General features: G+C 45.3%; 1 protein-coding gene across 1 annotated transcript in view; it reads right to left on the reverse strand.

Annotated features, from left to right (window-relative positions):
* Positions 1-19,609, reverse strand: part of LOC148502509 (uncharacterized) — a 97,756-nt gene that overhangs the window by 59,561 nt on the left and 18,586 nt on the right. The window contains exons 7-9 of the mRNA XM_088449770.1: positions 10,242-10,266; positions 7,609-7,814; positions 6,721-7,269 (exon numbers count right to left, since the gene is read on the reverse strand). Of these exons, the coding sequence (XP_088305896.1) occupies positions 6,721-7,269; positions 7,609-7,814; positions 10,242-10,266 (780 nt within the window). The remainder of the gene's footprint in view (positions 1-6,720; positions 7,270-7,608; positions 7,815-10,241; positions 10,267-19,609) is intronic.

Raw genomic sequence — 19,609 nt, forward strand, 5'->3', positions numbered from 1 at the left:
AGAGGTATTGGTTTACATACATTTGCAAATATATGAATAAGCGCTGGGCCGTCGTCAAGGCTCCTCTATACCAGCGTCCCTAAAATTAAGGGGTTCACGTCCGAGAAGCAAGGCACCCCAAAAAATTCCAGCCAAGGACCACCCCCAGGGCATCACACGAAAAGGGGAAAAAAGGTGATAGTGAAGTGTTAAAGGATAGGTGTGTAAAGATAAATCAATAAGTGTTAATGAGACGTAAAAGAATTAAAATGACATAAATAATACACAAACGCATAGAAAAGTGAAAAAATATTCTATGTGAATTAAGTGGTGATGCCATGAGCAAGGTCCAGCCAGAACAATCCCGGGGGCCCCACTCCCAAACGCTCACCCCCAAATAATTATTGCTACATAATAGTAGCACCCACTCTGGGTCATATAATAACAAATTGATGTACTGCATGATAACAGTACATGTATGAGCTGAGAGCTAACTTACCTTGGAGGTACCCCAAAAAACCTCCACATGGCACTATAAGGATCAGCACCTCCTCCTAATGCTGACTCCTTTCGTGCCTCCAAACTGCAAGCAAAAAATATGGTAGTTGCTCAATCAGCTTGTAAAGGGCGGGGTTTACACTGAACACAGAAAAAAGAAAATTGCCCTCCAGCACACTGCAGATAATTAAAAAATACTTGAATCCTACATGATAATAGAAATTCAGAGGTATTGGTTTACATACATTTGCAAACATATGAATAATATAATTTTTTGGGGTGCCTTGCTTCTCGGACGTGAACCCCTTAATTTTAGGGACGCTGGTATAGAGGAGCCTTGACGACGGCCCAGCGCTTATTCATATATTTGCAAATGTATGTAAACCAATACCTCTGAATTTCTATTATCATGTAGGATTCAAGTATTTTTGAATTATCTGCAGTGTGCTGGAGGGCAATTTTCTTTTTTCTGTGTTCAGTGTAAAGCCCGCCCTTTACAAGCACCTGTAGTATATTAAGCTGATTGAGCAACTACCATATTTTTTGCTTGCAGTTTGGGGGTGAGCGTTTGGGAGTGGGGCCCCCGGGATTGTTCTGGCTGGACCTTGCTCATGGCATCACCACTTAATTCACATAGAATATTTTTTCACTTTTCTATGCGTTTGTGTATTATTTATGTCATTTTAATTCTTTTACATCTCATTAACACTTATTGATTTATCTTTACACACCTATCCTTTAACACTTCACTATCATCTTTTTTCCCCTTTTCATGTGATGCCCTGGGGGTGGTCCTTGGCTGGAATTTTTGGGGTGCCTTGCTTCTCGGACGTGAACCCCTTAATTTTAGGGACGTTACTATACACTACACCTGAACCCCGGTATTACTATACTATACGCTACATGGGAACCCCAGTATTACTATAATATACTCTACACCTAAACCCCGGTATTACTATAGTATACATTACACGGGAACCCCGGGATTATTATACTATACACTACACGAGAACCCCGGTATTACTATACTATACTCTACACGGGAACCCCGGTATTACTATACTATACACTACATGGGAACCCCGGTATTACTAAACTATACGCCACACGGGAACCCCGGTATTACTATACTATACACTACACGAGAACCCCGGTATTACTATACTCTACACGGGAACCCCGGTATTACTATAATATACTCTACACCTAAACCCCGGTATTACTATAGTATACATTACACGGGAACCCCGGGATTATTATACTATACACTACACGAGAACCCTGGTATTACTATACTATACTCTACACGGGAACCCCGGTATTACTATACACTACACAGGAACCCCGGTATTACTATACACTACACGGGGACCCCGGTATTACTATACTATACACTACATGAGAACCCCGGTATTACTAAACTATACTCTACACGGGAACCCCGGTATTACTATACTATACACTACACGGGAACCCCGGTATTACTATACTATACACTACATGGGAACCCCGGTATTACTAAACTATACGCCACACAGGAACCCCGATATTACTATACTATACACTACACGGGAACCCTGGTATTACTATAATATACTCTACACCTAAACCCCGGTATTACTATAGTATACATTACACGGAAACCCCGGGATTATTATACTATACACTACACGAGAACCCCGGTATTACTATACTATACTCTACACGGGAACCCCGGTATTACTATACACTACACGGGAACCCCGGTATTACTATACACTACACGGGGACCCCGGTATTACTATACTATACACTACATGGGAACCCCGGTATTACTAAACTATACGCCACACGGGAACCCCGGTATTACTATACTATACACTACATGGGAACCCCGGTATTACTATACTATACACTACATGGGAACCCCGGTATTACTAAACTATACGCCACACAGGAACCCCGATATTACTATACTATACACTACACGGGAACCCTGGTATTACTATAATATACTCTACACCTAAACCCCGGTATTACTATAGTATACATTACACGGGAACCCCGGGATTATTATACTATACACTACACGAGAACCCCGGTATTACTATACTATACTCTACACGGGAACCCCGGTATTACTATACACTACACGGGAACCCCGGTATTACTATACACTACACGAGGACCCCGGTATTACTATACTATACACTACATGGGAACCCCGGTATTACTAAACTATACGCCACACGGGAACCCCGGTATTACTATACTATACACTACACGGGAACCCCGGTATTACTATACTATACACTACACGAGAACCCCGGTATTACTATACTCTACACGGGAACCCCGGTATTACTATACACTACACGGGAACCCCGGTATTACTATACACTACACGGGAACCCCGGTATTACTATACTATACACTACATGGGAACCCCGGTATTACTAAACTATAAGCCACACAGGAACCCCGATATTACTATACTATACACTACACGGGAACCCTGGTATTACTATACTATACACTACATGGGAACCCCGGTATTACTAAACTATACGCCACACAGGAACCCAGATATTACTATACTATACACTACACGAGAACCCCGGTATTACTATACTCTACACGGGAACCCCGGTATTACTATACTATACACTACACGGGAACCCCGGTATTACTATACACTACACGGGAACCCCGGTATTACTATACTATACACTACATGGGAACCCAGGTATTACTAAACTATACGCCACACAGGAACCCCGATATTACTATACTATACACTACACGGGAACCCTGGTATTACTATACTATACACTACATGGGAACCCCGGTTACTATACACTACACGGGAACCCCAATATTACTATACTATACACGGGAACCCTGGTATTACTATACACTACATGGGAACCCTGGTATTAATATAATAAGTTGGGGATGGGATGTTGGCCGTCAGAATACCAACAGCAGCATACAGTCAGAATCCTGATGCCTGGAGGTAAGTACCCTAATCCCCCCTCAGCCCCCTCCTTGTACCTAACCTAATACTTACCATCAGGATGTCAGCGGTGATTCTGGTGCTGGGATTCTGATCGCCAGTATTTTACCGCAGAGCTGCCGACTACATCCCAATAAAAAAATGGTTACAGGTATATCCCTCATTCCCCCCACACCTCGCCTTTTCCTTTATACACAAGTTATCACTAAACATAGCAGTGAGGCAGAATTTTCTACATCAGAGTCATTTTATTGCAAGGTTACAAGAATATAGTTTCCTTCTGTAGTAACACTTGGAATGTTATTTATTGAATATTTAATACTACAGATTACTATAATATTGTGTGAATGTTTTGCTGCTAGAATAGTGCAAGAAAAGCAGATTATAAAATGAGCAGCTGCTGTATCCTGCAAACCTGGGGGCAGACACACAAGCAGCAGATAAGGTGGGTGGAGCTGGAAATCTTTAACTACAAAGAGAATGGTAACAGCAGCACAAAGTAATTCAGCTCATATAACTCCATTACAACTATGATCAAACAAGACTGACATGGATACAGCTAGGTAACAGAACAGAGTAATGATGTGAGGCTCCCGGCATACTGGTGCAGTGACTCTGTGCTGTGCACCTGTATATAGATAACAGATCATACATCCAACGCTCAGAGATGTGCAGCATCCTGGCATTTTCCATCAGGTGGGGTCTGTACGTATTAGGAGCCATCCATGAGGAATAGCTGTTCTGGCTTTCTCTCTTTGGTATAATATAGTCCTTACATTAAAGATGAGAGTAACATCCTGCACATAATAGTCCTGTAAAGTCCAGTTACTCATATAGAGCAATTCCTGTTATTATTCATGGCTTGTGTACAATACGTCATTTCTGTATTACTCATGTATTATAAGCTGCAGGATATGATACTCGCACAGTGCTGTCATTCCCTCCATGACACACATACAATAGAGATGACATATTATCTAATACATATGTACTAACAATATACTGATATATACCATGATAGGAGGTAATAACAGGACAGGCCAGTGTATCCATGCAGGTGCCCATCAGAGAGCAAATCCCCAACACCAGAGCGGTGTCACAGTGACAGGAGACAGGAGAGAGGGGCACACGTGTAAGACAAAACCTTTCTTGTTTGGGTATGAGAAATGGATACTAAGACAGTCACAGTATAAAGATACTAAAAGCAAAGTTAGGATAAATCTAAAAAACAAAACAAAGATCTTACACCTAGGCCATCACAGAATATGTGCACCACCAAAAGGACAACTGGTCACTATTCCAGCTTTACTAACAATGTACAAAAAGTTGCAGGTCAAAAAGTGTGGAAAATACTAACAAGCGCGACACGCAGCTGTGTTACCCCACATGGACGTCAGACAGGTCCGTGCGGTGTTTGATTTTCTTACTTGTTACCAAACTCTTTGAACTATTTTTGTAGGTTAATAACAAAGCTTGTATTGTCCTTTCTATGCTCACTACCTCACTACCAAATAATCTCCATCTCCTGACCCTGCACATTACTGGTGGTGTCACCACTGTGGGAGGTGAGACAGGACATACTGGGGACAACCTGTACTGATCCTACTTATCCTGTAATGTCCCTGTATTATTCCCCAATTACTTCGTACCCTGCTCACATATGTATTCTGCTGGGGATATCGGGAGCCTGATGCACTTATTGTACATTACTGTTAGTGGTTTATACCAGGACCAGCAGCTTCCTGTGTCCCAACACTAATTACATTATATAATAATGTACAAATTACATAAGTGATAATCATTGTAATGTCCTTATCTTTTGGAATAATGTAAATAGTAGGTTACAGAGAATCTAATTAGAAGGAACCAGACATCAGACTGCTGTAAGGAGATTAGAGATCCATTTACCAGGAAACCCAACCAGAGAATACTGGATCCAGTGAGATAAAATCAGCGGTTACAGATGTCATTATATCGCCCATCTCACCCCATCACTTACAGCCCAGTCATCACATGATGTCATAGTTTCCCACTTCCCATATTACATCCCCAGCACATTGTCATGATGACAGATTAGTTATGTCCCTATATTACATCATGTGGTCTTGTTACTGTACAAATAGGCCAATAGCACAATAATATTCTAATACAGAGCTTCCCAAACTCTGCCATTACAATCCAAGTTTTAAGGATATCCATGTTTTAATACACATTGTTAATTCAAACTGACTAAGGCATTAAGTGACCTGTGCTCAAGCATGGATATCCTTAATACTTGGCCTGTAATAGTGGAGTTTGGGAAACTCTGATCTGATAGAATAAGGAAACTGACAGCCATTACATGAGGAATGTGTGGGAGCCCTATGTTGGTGACATCCGTGTGGATATATAATAAAATGTAATATATTAGTGTATAGGGGCTGATTCACCAGCGGACACAATGATGATAGTTACACAGATAGAGCGAATGTTTGCCATCACACCAGCATCTAAGTTACACTGCGCACGTACAGCGATCACATTGTGATTACGGAAGCACAGAGGAATACATCGCATAGTGAGTGGCAGGGTGACAGCATTTGGGGGGGAAGTAACAGGGGGGTGGACAGAAAACTGCAGGAGTGTCTGTCCGTGTGATTGCCATGTCATGGGCGTGGCTGTCCGTGTGATCGCCATGTCCTGCAGATGTGTCCGTGTGATCTCCATATCATGGGCGTGTGTCCGTGTGATCGCCATGTCATAGGCGTGTCTGTCCGTGTGATTGCCATGTCATGGGTGTGTATAAATTAGCCATAGCGATGGCAGCTGCAGCATGAGACCTCTCTGCGTGTCAGGAGAGCTGCAGTGTTTGCGGCTGGTCAGACCTGATGTAAATGCTGTGTGACTGCTTGATGTGCGGCGATGGTACCGATGATTACACAGGAGGGCGACATTGTACGGTAAGAAGACAGCAGTGGGCGTGGTTATGGAGGCTGTGCCCCGCCATTAGCACCTGCAATCTGTAAGAGACTGCAGCTGCATTTGCTTCCACTGCTGAATCAGGCCCATAGTGTGATAATGCAAATGTAATTTAACCTTCACTAAGCAGGGACAGCAATCTAGGCTAACATTGTATTTATGCTTGTTCTGATAATTCCCAATATTACAGTACTGCAAATACCGCTGCAATTTCTATATATTTCTAGATGCTCATACACATCGTTTTTCTCCTGTGTGACGTTTCTGATGACTAAAAAGAGCAGATTTATTTGTAAAACATTTCCCACACTCTGAGCATGGAAATGGTTTCTCACCTGTGTGACTTCTCTGATGTCTAACAAGATATGATTTCTCTGTAAAACATTTCCCACACTCTGAGCATGGAAATGGTTTCTCACCTGTGTGACTTCTCTGATGTCTAACAAGATATGATTTCTGTGTAAAACATTTCCCACACTCAGAACATGAAAATGGTTTCTCACCTGTGTGAATTCTCTGATGTATAACAAGATCTGATTTCTCTGTAAAACATTTCCCACACTCAGAGCATGGAAATGGTTTCTCACCTGTGTGAATTCTCTGATGTCTAACAAGATCTGATTTCTGTGTAAAACATGTCCCACACTCAGAGCATGGAAATGGTTTCTCACCTGTGTGAATTCTCTGATGTCTAACAAGATTTGATTTCCCTGTAAAACATTTCCTACACTCAGAACATGAAAATGGCGTCTCACCTGTGTGACATCTCTGATGTATAACAAGGTTTGATTTCTTTGTAAAACATTTCCCACACTCAGTGCATGGAAATGGTTTCTCACCTGTGTGACGTATCTGATGTACATCAAGTGTTCCCTGATGCAAAAAATATTTCCCACATTCAGAACATGTAAATGGTCTCTCACCTGTGTGAATCTTTGTATGTCTAGTAAGAGCTCCTTTCAGTGTAAAACATTTCCCACACTCAGAACATGAATATGGTCTCTCACCTGTGTGACTCTTTGTATGAATAGTAAGAGTTCCTTTCAGCGGAAAACATTTCCCACACTCAGAACACAGAAAAGGCCTCTCAGCTACGTGAACTCTCTTCTGATGTATAGAAAGACTGATCTGATTGGTAAAACCATTCCCACATTCAGAACATGACAATGGATTATCACCTGTGTGATCTGAGCTGTGTGTAACACTACTGGGATTATCAGGGGAACATTCTTCATGGTTAGAGAGATCAGATGATATATCTGTACTGTGAGATGCTGGATGCATACTGGGGATAATGGGGTTTTCTCCTGGAGAGTCCTTTGAGAAGTTATCATCTACGTCACCATCTGGAGATATGAGACGTCTCCCCGAGTTATTCCTGTTGCTGTGTCCATCTGTTGGGAACAATGAGTGTTATGGTAAGAACTTACCTTGATTAATGCTTGGTTTCGAAGTCCATAGGGTCTAGAGGGAGATCTTGGGGTATAGCTGGATCTGAATCCCGTGCACCACACAGTTAAAAGCTTTGCTCCCAGGATGCACTGGACCATCCTCCTCTATACCCCGCCCCCGAGGCACCTCAGTTGGTAAGTAGCCAAAGGCCAGAGGAGGAAAAAAGAGAGAAGACTGGAACACTCAAAAATCACACTCACAGAGGAGATGGAAAACAGGTGACCAACATAAGAACCCACATGAAGCCAGGTGTGTCGTGGCGGGTGCCCTGTGGACCCTATGGACTTCGAAGAAAGAGTTAACCAAGGTATGTTCTTACCATAACTCATTTTCTTCTTCAGAATCCATAAGCTCCACAGGGAGACTGCCCACGAGGGGGGCTCACAGACCGAGTAGAATGAGCTTTAACAGAAGCCGGAACAGGCAGGCCTGCCTGTGTGTAAGCCTCTGGAGACAGTTATACGAAGCCATCTAGCCAATGTTTGTTTGTCGGCTGGCCATCCCTTTTTGTGAAATCCAAAGAGCATAAATAATGATTCCAATTTCCAAAGGGAACTAGTCCGGTCCACATAAATTTTGAGAGCACGGACCACAGCCAAGGAGGTCTCGCCCGCTGAGAGGTCAGGTGACAGAATGGCCGGTCCTATAATTTCCTGATTAATGTGGAAATTAGAAACCACTTTAGGAAGAAACTCAGGGCGAGTGCGAAGCACAGCCTTATCCTTGTGAAATATCAGAAAGGGAGAACAATAGGAGAGAACCCACAATTCCGACACCCTCCTGGCAGATGCATTTGCCAGAAGAAAAAGAGTATTAGCTGTTAACCACTCAATTTCCACCGAATCTAGTGGTTCAAATGGAGGGCCTGAAGAACTACAACCAAATCCCTAGGAGCCACCGGAGGGACAAAGGGAGGTTGAATCTGGAGAACACCCTGGAAAAAGGTGTGGATATCCAGGAGCGGAACCACACAGATAGTGCAGAGACATGCACTTTCAACGAGGCCAGTGAGGAGGTCCAAACCAGATTAAAGGAATGCTAATATTCTGGAAATACGAAACACTTGAGGGTCGAATGCCTTGTGCGACACCACTAAGAATATGTATGCCACACTCTGGTAGATCCTGGCTTAAGTGCTCGAAGCATCATGCCGATGACCAAGCTAAAGAATCCCTCGGAGCTTAAGATGGATGTCTCAAGAGCCACACCGCCAAAGACAGATAATCCAGGTCTGGGTAAAGACAAAGACCACGAGACAACAGGTCCTGATGTTGAGGCAGCAGGAACGGAGTGTCGATGGAGAGACTCCGAAGATCTGATTACCAATTACGTCTGGGCAAAGCTGGAGCCACTAGCAGGACCATGCCTCCGTCTTGCTTGAAATTCCAAAGAACCCGAGGAACCAGGGATACTGGAGGAAACAGGTACGCAAACTGGAAGGTCCACTTCACTGACAGAGCATCCATTTGCTTCGGCATCTCTTGTCTTGGACCCGTACACTGGCAACTTGTGATTGTGATGGGAGGCCATGAGGTCCACCTCTGGGAGGTCCCATTTGTCCACTAAGAGTTGAAACATCTCTTTGTGAAGAGATCATTCCCCTGGATGCACGCTGTGATGGCTGAGGTAGTCCGCTTCCCAAATGAGGACTCCCGGAATGAACACTGCCGAGATGGCCAGGAAGTGACTCTCTGCCCAAGTCAGGATGCGTGACACTTCTGTCATTTCTGCCCAACTTCGAGTGCCTCCTTGATGGTTGAAATAAGCCACCGTGGTGGCATTGTCGGACTGAACCTGCACGGCTTTTCCGTGAAATATGTGTCTTGTCATCCTGAGGGCCCTGTACACAGCCCAAAGTTCCAATATGTTGATTGGAAGGAAAGCTTCGTCCACTGTCCAACGGCCCTGAAACAAATGCGGGCCATTCACCGTGCCCCATCCCCGGAGACTGGCGTCCATTGTGAGAAGTACCCAGTCCGGGATCCAAAAGGGGCAACCCTTGGTGAGAGAATTTGTCTGTAGCAGCCAAGGCAGAGACAGGCGCACCAGCGTCTGAGTCCTGATTTGGTGGGGTAATCTGTTCCACTTGGATAGTATCAGTCGCTGCAGGGGCCTTGAATGAAACTGGGTATATTCCACCACGTGGAATGTGGACATCATGGATCCTAGAACCTGCATTGCCGAGTGTACCGACACCCAGCGACAGAGCAGGCAATTGCGCACCCACAGTTGCAGAGAGATCTTTTCCGGAGATAGAAAAATCCTCTCTGATGAGGATCCAGAAAGGCTCCCAAATTAACCATTCTCTGAGGGAATGAGGACTTTTTCCAACTGATCAGCCACCCGTGCGCTTGTAGACAAGCGATCATCAGGTGCAACTATTGCTGAAGTACCTCTGGAGAGCACGCCAACTACAGGTGGTCGTCTAGGTACGGCAGGAGTTGTATACCCTGACTCCGTAGGTGGGCTGCCATGACCGCCATAATTTTGGTAAATACCCTTGGAGCCGTGGAAAGGCCAAAGGGCAGCGTCCGAAACAGGAAGTGTTGTTGCAGTATAGTAAACCACAGATAATGCTGGTGGGAAGGCATTATGGGGACATGTAGGTATGCATCCTGAATGTCCAGTGATACCATGTAATCCCCAGGTTCCATAGCCAGTATGATGGATCGTAAAGTTTACATCCTGAACCTGGGCACCCGGAGGAACTTGTTCAGAGATTTGAGGTTGAGAATAGGCCGGCCCATTCGGCTTTTGAACCAGAAACAGAGTACAGTAGTAACCAGTCCCGCGCTGAGATAGTGGAACTGTAACAATAACCCCTGCTTTCAGCAAGGACTTTATGGCTTCCTGAATCTGTAAGGCCTTGGTCTTGTCTATAGGAGGGCTCCTGCAGAAAAACTGGTGGGGAAGTCTTTGATGAAAATGAGAGACCACTTCTTTTATCCATGCATCCTTGGTTGGGTGACACCAGTACTGGGCAAACTGAAGAAGTCGGCCTCCCACCCTGGGATCCCCCAGAGGGAGGCCCGTTCCATCAGGCTGAGGGTTTATCCTCTGTAGGTAGTAGGGCTTCTGGCACCCCAGGCCTGTTTCTAAAGCTGCGTACACACACAATGATTTTTTGAACGATTATCGTTAAACGATATCGTTTGAAAAAATCGTTCACTTTCTGAGTCAAACGATGAACGATTATCGTTCATGTGCGTTCACGTTTGTAGTTCAGGCAGACTTGTCAACTCAACGATTTTCATTAAGGGAAAAAAATGTTCATTACACTTTAAAAAATCTGACAGATAATCTGACAGAAAATCATTCATAAAATCGTTGGTAACAAAATCATTGTGTGTGTATGTAGCTTAAGGCTTAGAGGTCGACTTGGCCGCTGATTGTCTAGGGAAAGACTGTCCTTTGGGCTTTCCTTGAGAACGAAAGGACCGAAAGGAAGAGGTTCTAGCCTTTGAAGGAGCAAATAGCAAAATGCCTTTGATGCAAATGGCAGAAAAGCTGAGTTAGATTTTGCCAGAGTGTCCACAATTTTGTCCAGGTCTGGGCCAAACAATATCTCCCCATTGAAGGGCAAGGCTTCCAGGCCCTCTTTGGAATCAGCATCCGCCGTCCAGGAGTGTAACCACAAAGAGCAGCGAGCAGAAACGGCTGCGGCCGAGACTCTGGAGGTCAGTAAGCTGGTATCCAAAGCAGCCTTACCAATATAGTCGGCTGCATCCATCATGTGGCCCACTAGAGACCTTTGAGTCTCAGAGGCCTCCTTGGCGAAGGTGTCCTCCAGAACATTTGCCCAGTTCTCAATGGCCTTAGCCACCCAAGAGATAGCCATGGACGGAAGGGCCACAGCTCCAGAGAGAGAGTAAATAGATTTCAGACATGGCTCCACCTTCCTGTCTGTAGAATCCTTCAGAGAAGAAATGGAAGGCACAGGCAGAGTAGTTCCCTTAATCAGGTGAGTAACATGAGAATCCACCGCAGGTGGCGATTCCCACTTCTTGCAATGACCGTCAGAGAACAGATAACATGAGGCCAAATACTTTTGCGGTTGATACCTCTTACCAGGCGATTGCCAGGCCATGTGGTTTGCCAGCTGGTCATAAAGAGGGAAAACTGCTGAAGTCACCGTAGCCTGTTTAAACTCAGGGTATTTGGATTTAGGGGCAGGAACGTCATCCTCTAGATCTAGTATGGATCGGACCACCCTTACCAATGCTGGAACATTAATAGCGGATTTGGGCTCCACCTACAATGCAGGGGAATCCGAATCAGACACCCCAGCCATTTCCCCATCATCTGATGACAAGTCCGAGAGTTGCGTAGACTGGGATGACAATACAGGACGCCTTTAGATGCCTTCTGAGGTCTTTCATTCCGCAACATGGTCTGACAGGCCATAGACGAAACTGCCAAACTCTGAACTGAACTAGGGAAAACATCCACCCAGGGTGGTTGCACAGCTTGCGTAAGACCCTGGAAGGAAATGACATTGTTGTGGTACCAGAGGGGATTGCATATAGAGTGGTAACCCCCGAAAGGGAACAACAGTTTGAGGCCCAGGAGTAGACTGCAATATTTGCGGGATACCCAAAGAGAGAAGGATGGCTGTTTGGTGTATTCCAATGAGGATACAATTCTGTGAATTAGCAGCTCCACCATTTTGTGGGTGACAGCAATCTCATTCTGTGAGAGTGCTGAATCTGCAGTTAACCACATTGTGTCATGGCATTCCATATCTGTATTATGCAAGGAACATGTAAAGTAAGGCGTCAGCCTTAATGATCGTAATTTCATTGCTTTTTAGAGTTTGAGTGGCAGAAATTCAGTAGGTTTTGTGAAATTTGAGATCATGTCTAAGAAGCCCTAATGGGACATGTGAAACCTTAAGGTTTTTTGGCTATGGAATTTCATTGCTTTTTTAAAATGTATTAACAATCAGGGTTTTTAGGAGCAAACCGGGTCACCTGTAGGGAAGAAGGGCAACAAAATGATACACTAGCGCAGGTGGAAGAGGGGCCGGAACACAGGAGACGAGAGTCGGCTGCAGGGGTGGACTGTATGTGTGCGGGGTAGCAACAGCAGCATGGGTGCGGAGGGGCAGCAGCGGGCGACAGAGTGCTCACCGGTACTGGGCATGCGCCTGAGAAAATAAAATCAATAAGTCACAAATGCACGGGCGCATCTGTGAGATCCATCTATGGGCCATTCAATTTGGAACGAAAAGTCCGTTATCAGCAATAATTCATCGCCGATGTCATTTTCACTTATCCCCATATTCAATTTTAAAGACTTTTCGCACGTGAGAAAAGTCTTTGTAAAAAAACGGGGATAAGTTTTCACCACTGCATAGGTGGCGAAAAAAATTGCAGAATTGGGGTGTAGAATTAAAAAAAGTACCCTGCAGCCTTTGGAATCTCCCCTTAAAGTAATCTGTGTAAAAATTTTTTAAAAAAAACAAGCATAGGACAGCCCAAAAAAAGGGGTTAAAAACTAGCGAAATTGACTCAGGGGGGTCCCCAAGTATGCTGCAGGTGTTTTCTAGAATGCGGGTGGTTGCGGCAGGTGGATTTTTGAATAATTTTTAAAAATCATTTTAGGGACTTAAAAATATGCTTGCACCCATTTTCATGTACCCCAAATTTGATGGGAGTAGTTATTTTTACAAAAAAAAAAAACTAAATGCTATTCTTCACCACTTCTTCAAAGACGCATTAATGCACCTGCCGCAGCTGGTTAAAACCCCCCATTACCTTCAGCATGCCAAATCGGGGGTACCCATAGTGATCCCCCATGTCAGACCATCTTTGGTTGTTGACAGGAAGATTTCCCCAAAAGTGACAGGATTTTTTGATACTTACCTTTTTTTATCCCGTTTTCGCCGATTCCTAACTGAATACGGGGATAAGTGGGCACGCGCCCGATACTTTATCCCATTGAAAAACGGCGATGATGGTGAAAAGTCTGACCACGGACTTTCTGCCTCTGAATATGGCCCTATGCATTTATGTTAAAAATTGAATGTGTAGTGTCCTTAGAGGACACTACTAATGTTCGTGTTGTTGTGTTTTTTATTTGCCAAGACCCTGGATTGCCTACTTTGGAACGAAGAAGACAGATCCACGTATAGGAGGAGGAGAGTATGGATTTTTTATTACAGGTACTCCATAGGATTATCTACTGGGGAAGAGGACAGATTGGCTACAGGGATACATAGGTGAGTATGTGAGATAGTGAGTACGTGTGTGTGCATGTTAGTTGTAATAAAATTTTACTTTTCTACGGTGTGTGTGTTCTGTGGTCTTTTAATATTGATTTTGCTATGGTTCTCCAAGTACCAGCATGCAGGGGAGGCTTGCTGGGAACTGTAGTTCTGCAGCGAAAGATAATATTTTAACTTTAATTGCACCACACTTTACATAATCAACCCGGCACCCACCGGCCAGGGGTGCCGTGGATAGTCCCGGGCTATCAGCCTGGGATGCCCTGGAGAGGGGGACCCCTTTATTAGGGGGGTCCCCAGCTCTCCAGGGATCCCCGGCCTGGGCTGATGCTTTGACTGGGGGGGGGCTCGGTGAAAGGGCTTCCCTGGCTGTGGCATCACCCCCCCCCCACTAGAAACGGTCCGGTGCTGTTTCTGGTAAATCCAGGGGGACCCTACACTTTTTTGCCCTGTATTTCCAGAACCAGGGACGGCTCAGAGCCCAGTGCTGGTTGTGCTGAATACGGGGGACCCCTAGGTCATTTGTCCCCAGTATTTTGGCAACCAGGACTGGTTATGAAAAGCCTGATATGGGTGAGCCCCACGTTTTTTGTCCCCTGTATTTAGCAAAACCTAGCCCGGAGCTGGTTGTTGTTTTTGGGTGGAAGGCCACGCCATTTTTTTATTTTTAAACAAGTTTTTTTTTTAAATTAAACACAGATGCACAGACGAATCTTAAGGGGCGTACACACTGGGCGATATTACTGAGCGATTGCACGATTACAACATCGTAATTGTGCAATCGCTCAGTAATCGTGCACTAAAATGTAGGAAATGACCAGCGATGCGCGCGCCCGCTGATCGTTTCCGACATTGCAGGCCAATCTGCCGATAACCACAGATTGGCCATGTTCAGGAATGATGGAGTGTGCCTGCACTGAACGACTGATCGTTACATGATTACAATGTCGTACTCGTACTGTTGTTCCTGATCGCACAGTGTGTACGCACCTTTACTGATCCCGTATTTTGTTTCTGTGTTTGTTTATTTAAACACAGATGCAGGTATCACAGATCTTTCAGATCCGAGCATCTGTGTGCTGCTACCTCCCCCGGGGCCTAACGCCTGCACCACTGCCACTAATACACGCTACCGTCCCCAGGTCCCGCCAGGAGCTAACGCCAGTCTAATTCCCCTGAGCTCATCGCCGCTACCGCCCGCAGAGGACAGCCATCTTGGTGCACCCGAGTGAAGCCACAGTGAGTACACCTGCTGGAGGCTCCTACTGAGGCTGCGCAACAAATTGAAACTTTCTATCTGTATAATGGCGGGTTCCTGAGGTAATAGTTTTAAAACTGTAACTTTCTCAATTACCTGAACCCCAAAAGGCCGACTGTGCCCTTATAATATATATATACGGGAAATCAGGAAGCGCAAAACTGAGTACCCACAAGGGATGTAAAACACTGGTCCAACAATACGGCACCGTGCAGCACACATGTGACAGACTCACAAATATTTGCTATATAGAGATATATAATCAAGAAAACCTCCCCCCACACACCGGTCAGGGCTGTAGGAAAAGGAAAGGGATAGATACAGACTGACAGAATTGAGAAAAAAAAAAGTCAGCGCTGGCATAAGTGACATACAATGCAGATAGAAAATACCTACTGCAACTTGGCACTACAATCAGCTGCCCAGATTCAGTGTCTGCTGTATACACTGACCCCAGGGGAAAGGTATACAGAGGGACTGGTCCGCACGCTTCTCCAGACAGATCTGTACTGGCGTCGGCGGGGTGAAGGAGCGGCAGTGTAGACGGCCTATGGACAGTCCGCTGCTGCCGCTCTGAAGAATGAAAAGAAAAAAAACTATCAACTCATAAAAATAAAATAGCTTTGTGGCTGCTAATCAGCCCCCCTGCGCAAACAGTGACCCGACTATGGCCGGGCACAACTAGAACTGAGGCGCCTCTGGCTCGGTCGCGGGGTATAGAGGTCGATGGTTCAGTGCATCCTGGGAGAAAAGCTTTCAACTGTATGGTGCCCGGGATCCAGATCCAGGTATACCCCAAGGTCTCCCTGTGGAGCCTATGGACCCTGAAGAAGAAAGAATAATTATATGGGAATTAGTGCCCCTGCATAACTATACTATACTGTGAAACTATTATAAGTTGTGCCCGGCTGTACCCCAACATCTCCATACTGTGTAACTATAATAAGACGTGCCCGGCTGTACCCCAACATCTCCATACTGTGTAACTATAATAAGACGTGCCCGGCTGTACCCCAACATCTCCATACTGTGTAACTATAATAAGACGTGCCCGGCTGTACCCCAACATCTCCATACTGTGTAACTATAAGACGTGCCCGGCTGTACCCCAACATCTCCATACTATGTAACTATAAGATGTACCCAGCTGTACCCCAACATCTCATACTGTGTAACTATAAGACGTGACCGGCTGTACCCCAACATCTCCATACTGTGTAAGTATAATAAGTCATGCCCGGCTGTACCCCAACATCTCCATACTGTGTAACTATAAGATGTACCCAGCTGTACCCCAACATCTCATACTGTGCAAGTATAATAAGACATGCCCGGCTGTACCCCAACATCTCCATACTGTGTAACTATAAGACGTGCCCGGCTGTACCCCAACATCTCATACTGTGTAACTATAATAAGATGTGCCCGGCTGAACCCCAACATCTCCATACTGTGTAACTGTAATAAGACGTGCCCGGCTGTACCCCAACATCTCCATACTGTGTAACTGTAAAGACGTGCCCGGCTGTACCCCAACATCTCCATACTGTGTAACTGTAATAAGACGTGCCCGGCTGTACCCCAACATCTCATACAGTGTAACTGTAATAAGATGTGCCCGGCTGTACCCCAGCATCACCATATTGTGTAACTATAATAAGACGTGCCCGGCTGTACCCCAACATCTCCAAACTGTGTAACTATAATAAGACGTGCCCGGCTGTACCCCAACAACTCCATACTGAGTAACTATAATAAGACGTGCCCGGCTGTACCCCAACATCTCCATACTGTGTAACTATAATAAGACGTGCCCGGCTGTACCCCAACATCTCCATACTGTGTAACTGTAATAAGACGTGCCCGGCTGTACCCCCAACATCTCCATACTGTGTAACTGTAAAGACGTGCCTGGCTGTACCCCAACATCTCCATACTGTGTAACTGTAAAAAGACGTGCCCGGCTGTACCCCAACATCTCCATATTGTGTAACTATAATAATACGTGCCCGGCTGTACCCCAACATCTCCAAACTGTGTAACTATAATAAGACGTGCCCGGCTGTACCCTAACATCTCCATACTGTGTAACTATAATAAGACGTGCCCGGCTGTACCCCAACATCTCCATACTGTGTAACTATAATAAGACGTGCCCGGTTGTACCCCAACATCTCCATACTGTGTAACTATAATAAGACGTGACCGGCTGTACCCCAACATCTCCATACTGTGTAACTATAATAAGACGTGCCCGGCTGTACCCCAACATCTCATACTGTGTAACTATAATAAGACGTGCCCGGCTGTACCCCAACATCCCCATACTGTGTAACTGTAAAGACGTGCCTGGCTGTACCCCAACATCTCCATACTGTGTAACTATAATAAGATGTGCCTGGCTGTACCCCAACATCTCCATACTGTGTAACTATAAGACGTGCCCGGCTGTACCCAAACATCTCATACTGTGTAACTATAATAAGACGTGCCCGGCTGTACCCCAACATCTCCATACTGTGTAACTATAATAAGACGTGCCCGGATGTACCCCAACATCTCCATACTGTGTAACTATAATAAGACATGCCCGGCTTTACCCCAACATCTCCATACTGTGTAACTATAAGATGTGCCCGGCTGTACCCCAACATCTCATACTGTGTAACTATAATAAGACGTGCCCGGCTGTACCCCAACATCTCCATACTGTGTAACTATAATAAGACGTGCCCGGCTGTACCCCAATATCTCATACTGCGTAACTATAAGACGTGCCCGGCTTTACCCCAACATCTCCATACTGTGTAACTATAAGACGTGCCCGGCTGTACCCCTACATCTCCATAATGTGTAACTATAAGACGTGCCCGGCTGTACCCCAACATCTCATACTGTGTAACTATAAGACGTGCCCGGCTTTACCCCAACATCTCCATACTGTGTAACTATAATAAGACGTGCCCGGATGTACCCCAACATCCCCATACTGTGTAACTATAATAAGACGTGCCCGGCTGTACCCCAACATCTCATACTGTGTAACTATAATAAGACGTGCCCGGCTGTACCCCAACATCTCCATACTGTGTAACTATAATAAGACGTGCCCGGCTGTACCCCAACATCTCCATACTGTGTAACTATAATAAGACGTGCCCGGCTGTACCCCAACATCTCCATACTGTGTAACTATAATAAGACGTGCCTGGCTGTACCCCAACATCTCCATACTGTGTAACTATAATAAGACGTGCCCGGCTGTACCCAACATCTGCATACTGTGTAACTATAATAAGACATGCCCGGCTGTACCCCAACATCTGCATACTGTGTAACTATAATAAGACGTGCCCGGCTGTACCCCAACATCTCCATATTGTGTAACTATAATAAGACGTGCCCGGCTGTACCCCAACATCTCATACTGTGTAACTATAAGACGTGCCCGGCTGTACCCCAACATCTCATACTGTGTAACTATAATAAGACGTGCCCGGCTGTACCCCAACATCTCCATACTGTGTAACTATAATAAGACGTGCTCGGCTGTACCCCAACATCTCCATACTGTGTAACTATAATAAGACGTGCCCGGCTGTACCCCAACATCTCCATACTGTGTAACTATAATAAGACGTGCCCGGCTGTACCCTTACATCTCCATACTGTGTAACTATAATAAGACGTGCCCGGCTGTACCCCAACATCCCCATACTGTGTAACTATAATAAGACATGCCCGGCTGTGCCCCAACATCTGCATACTGTGTAACTATAATAAGACGTGCCCGGCTGTACCCCAACATCTCCATACTGTGTAACTATAATAAGACGTGCCCGGCTGTACCCTTACATCTCCATACTGTGTAACTATAATAAGACGTGCCCGGCTGTACCCCAACATCTCCTCCCGGAGCAATTAAATTCAGCGCAGTGTTAAGTCAGAGAATGCCAGCTCTCACGACGTAACCTGGGTATTTAGTCATGAGAACCGGCATTCTCCGACTAAAGTGCTGGCTGTGAGGCTGTTAGTGCCGGGCTAAGCCGTCAAACAGCCGCGCGGTCGGAACTTTCATCAGAGTTCCTCTTCCACCCTCAGAAACATTGCGCTATACTGAATGGCGGCCAATGACTTCATCATATATTTGGCGATGTTTCTCATGAGGAGGATTAGGGTGCAGCAGTAACACTGGCCGGGGAGTAATCACTAAAAATTACAAAGGGGGAGATGTACCAAACCT

Source organism: Taudactylus pleione, unplaced genomic scaffold, assembly GCF_031769625.1.
Source record: "Taudactylus pleione unplaced genomic scaffold, aTauple2 ptg000495l, whole genome shotgun sequence".
NCBI classification, from domain to species: Eukaryota; Metazoa; Chordata; class Amphibia; order Anura; family Myobatrachidae; genus Taudactylus; species Taudactylus pleione.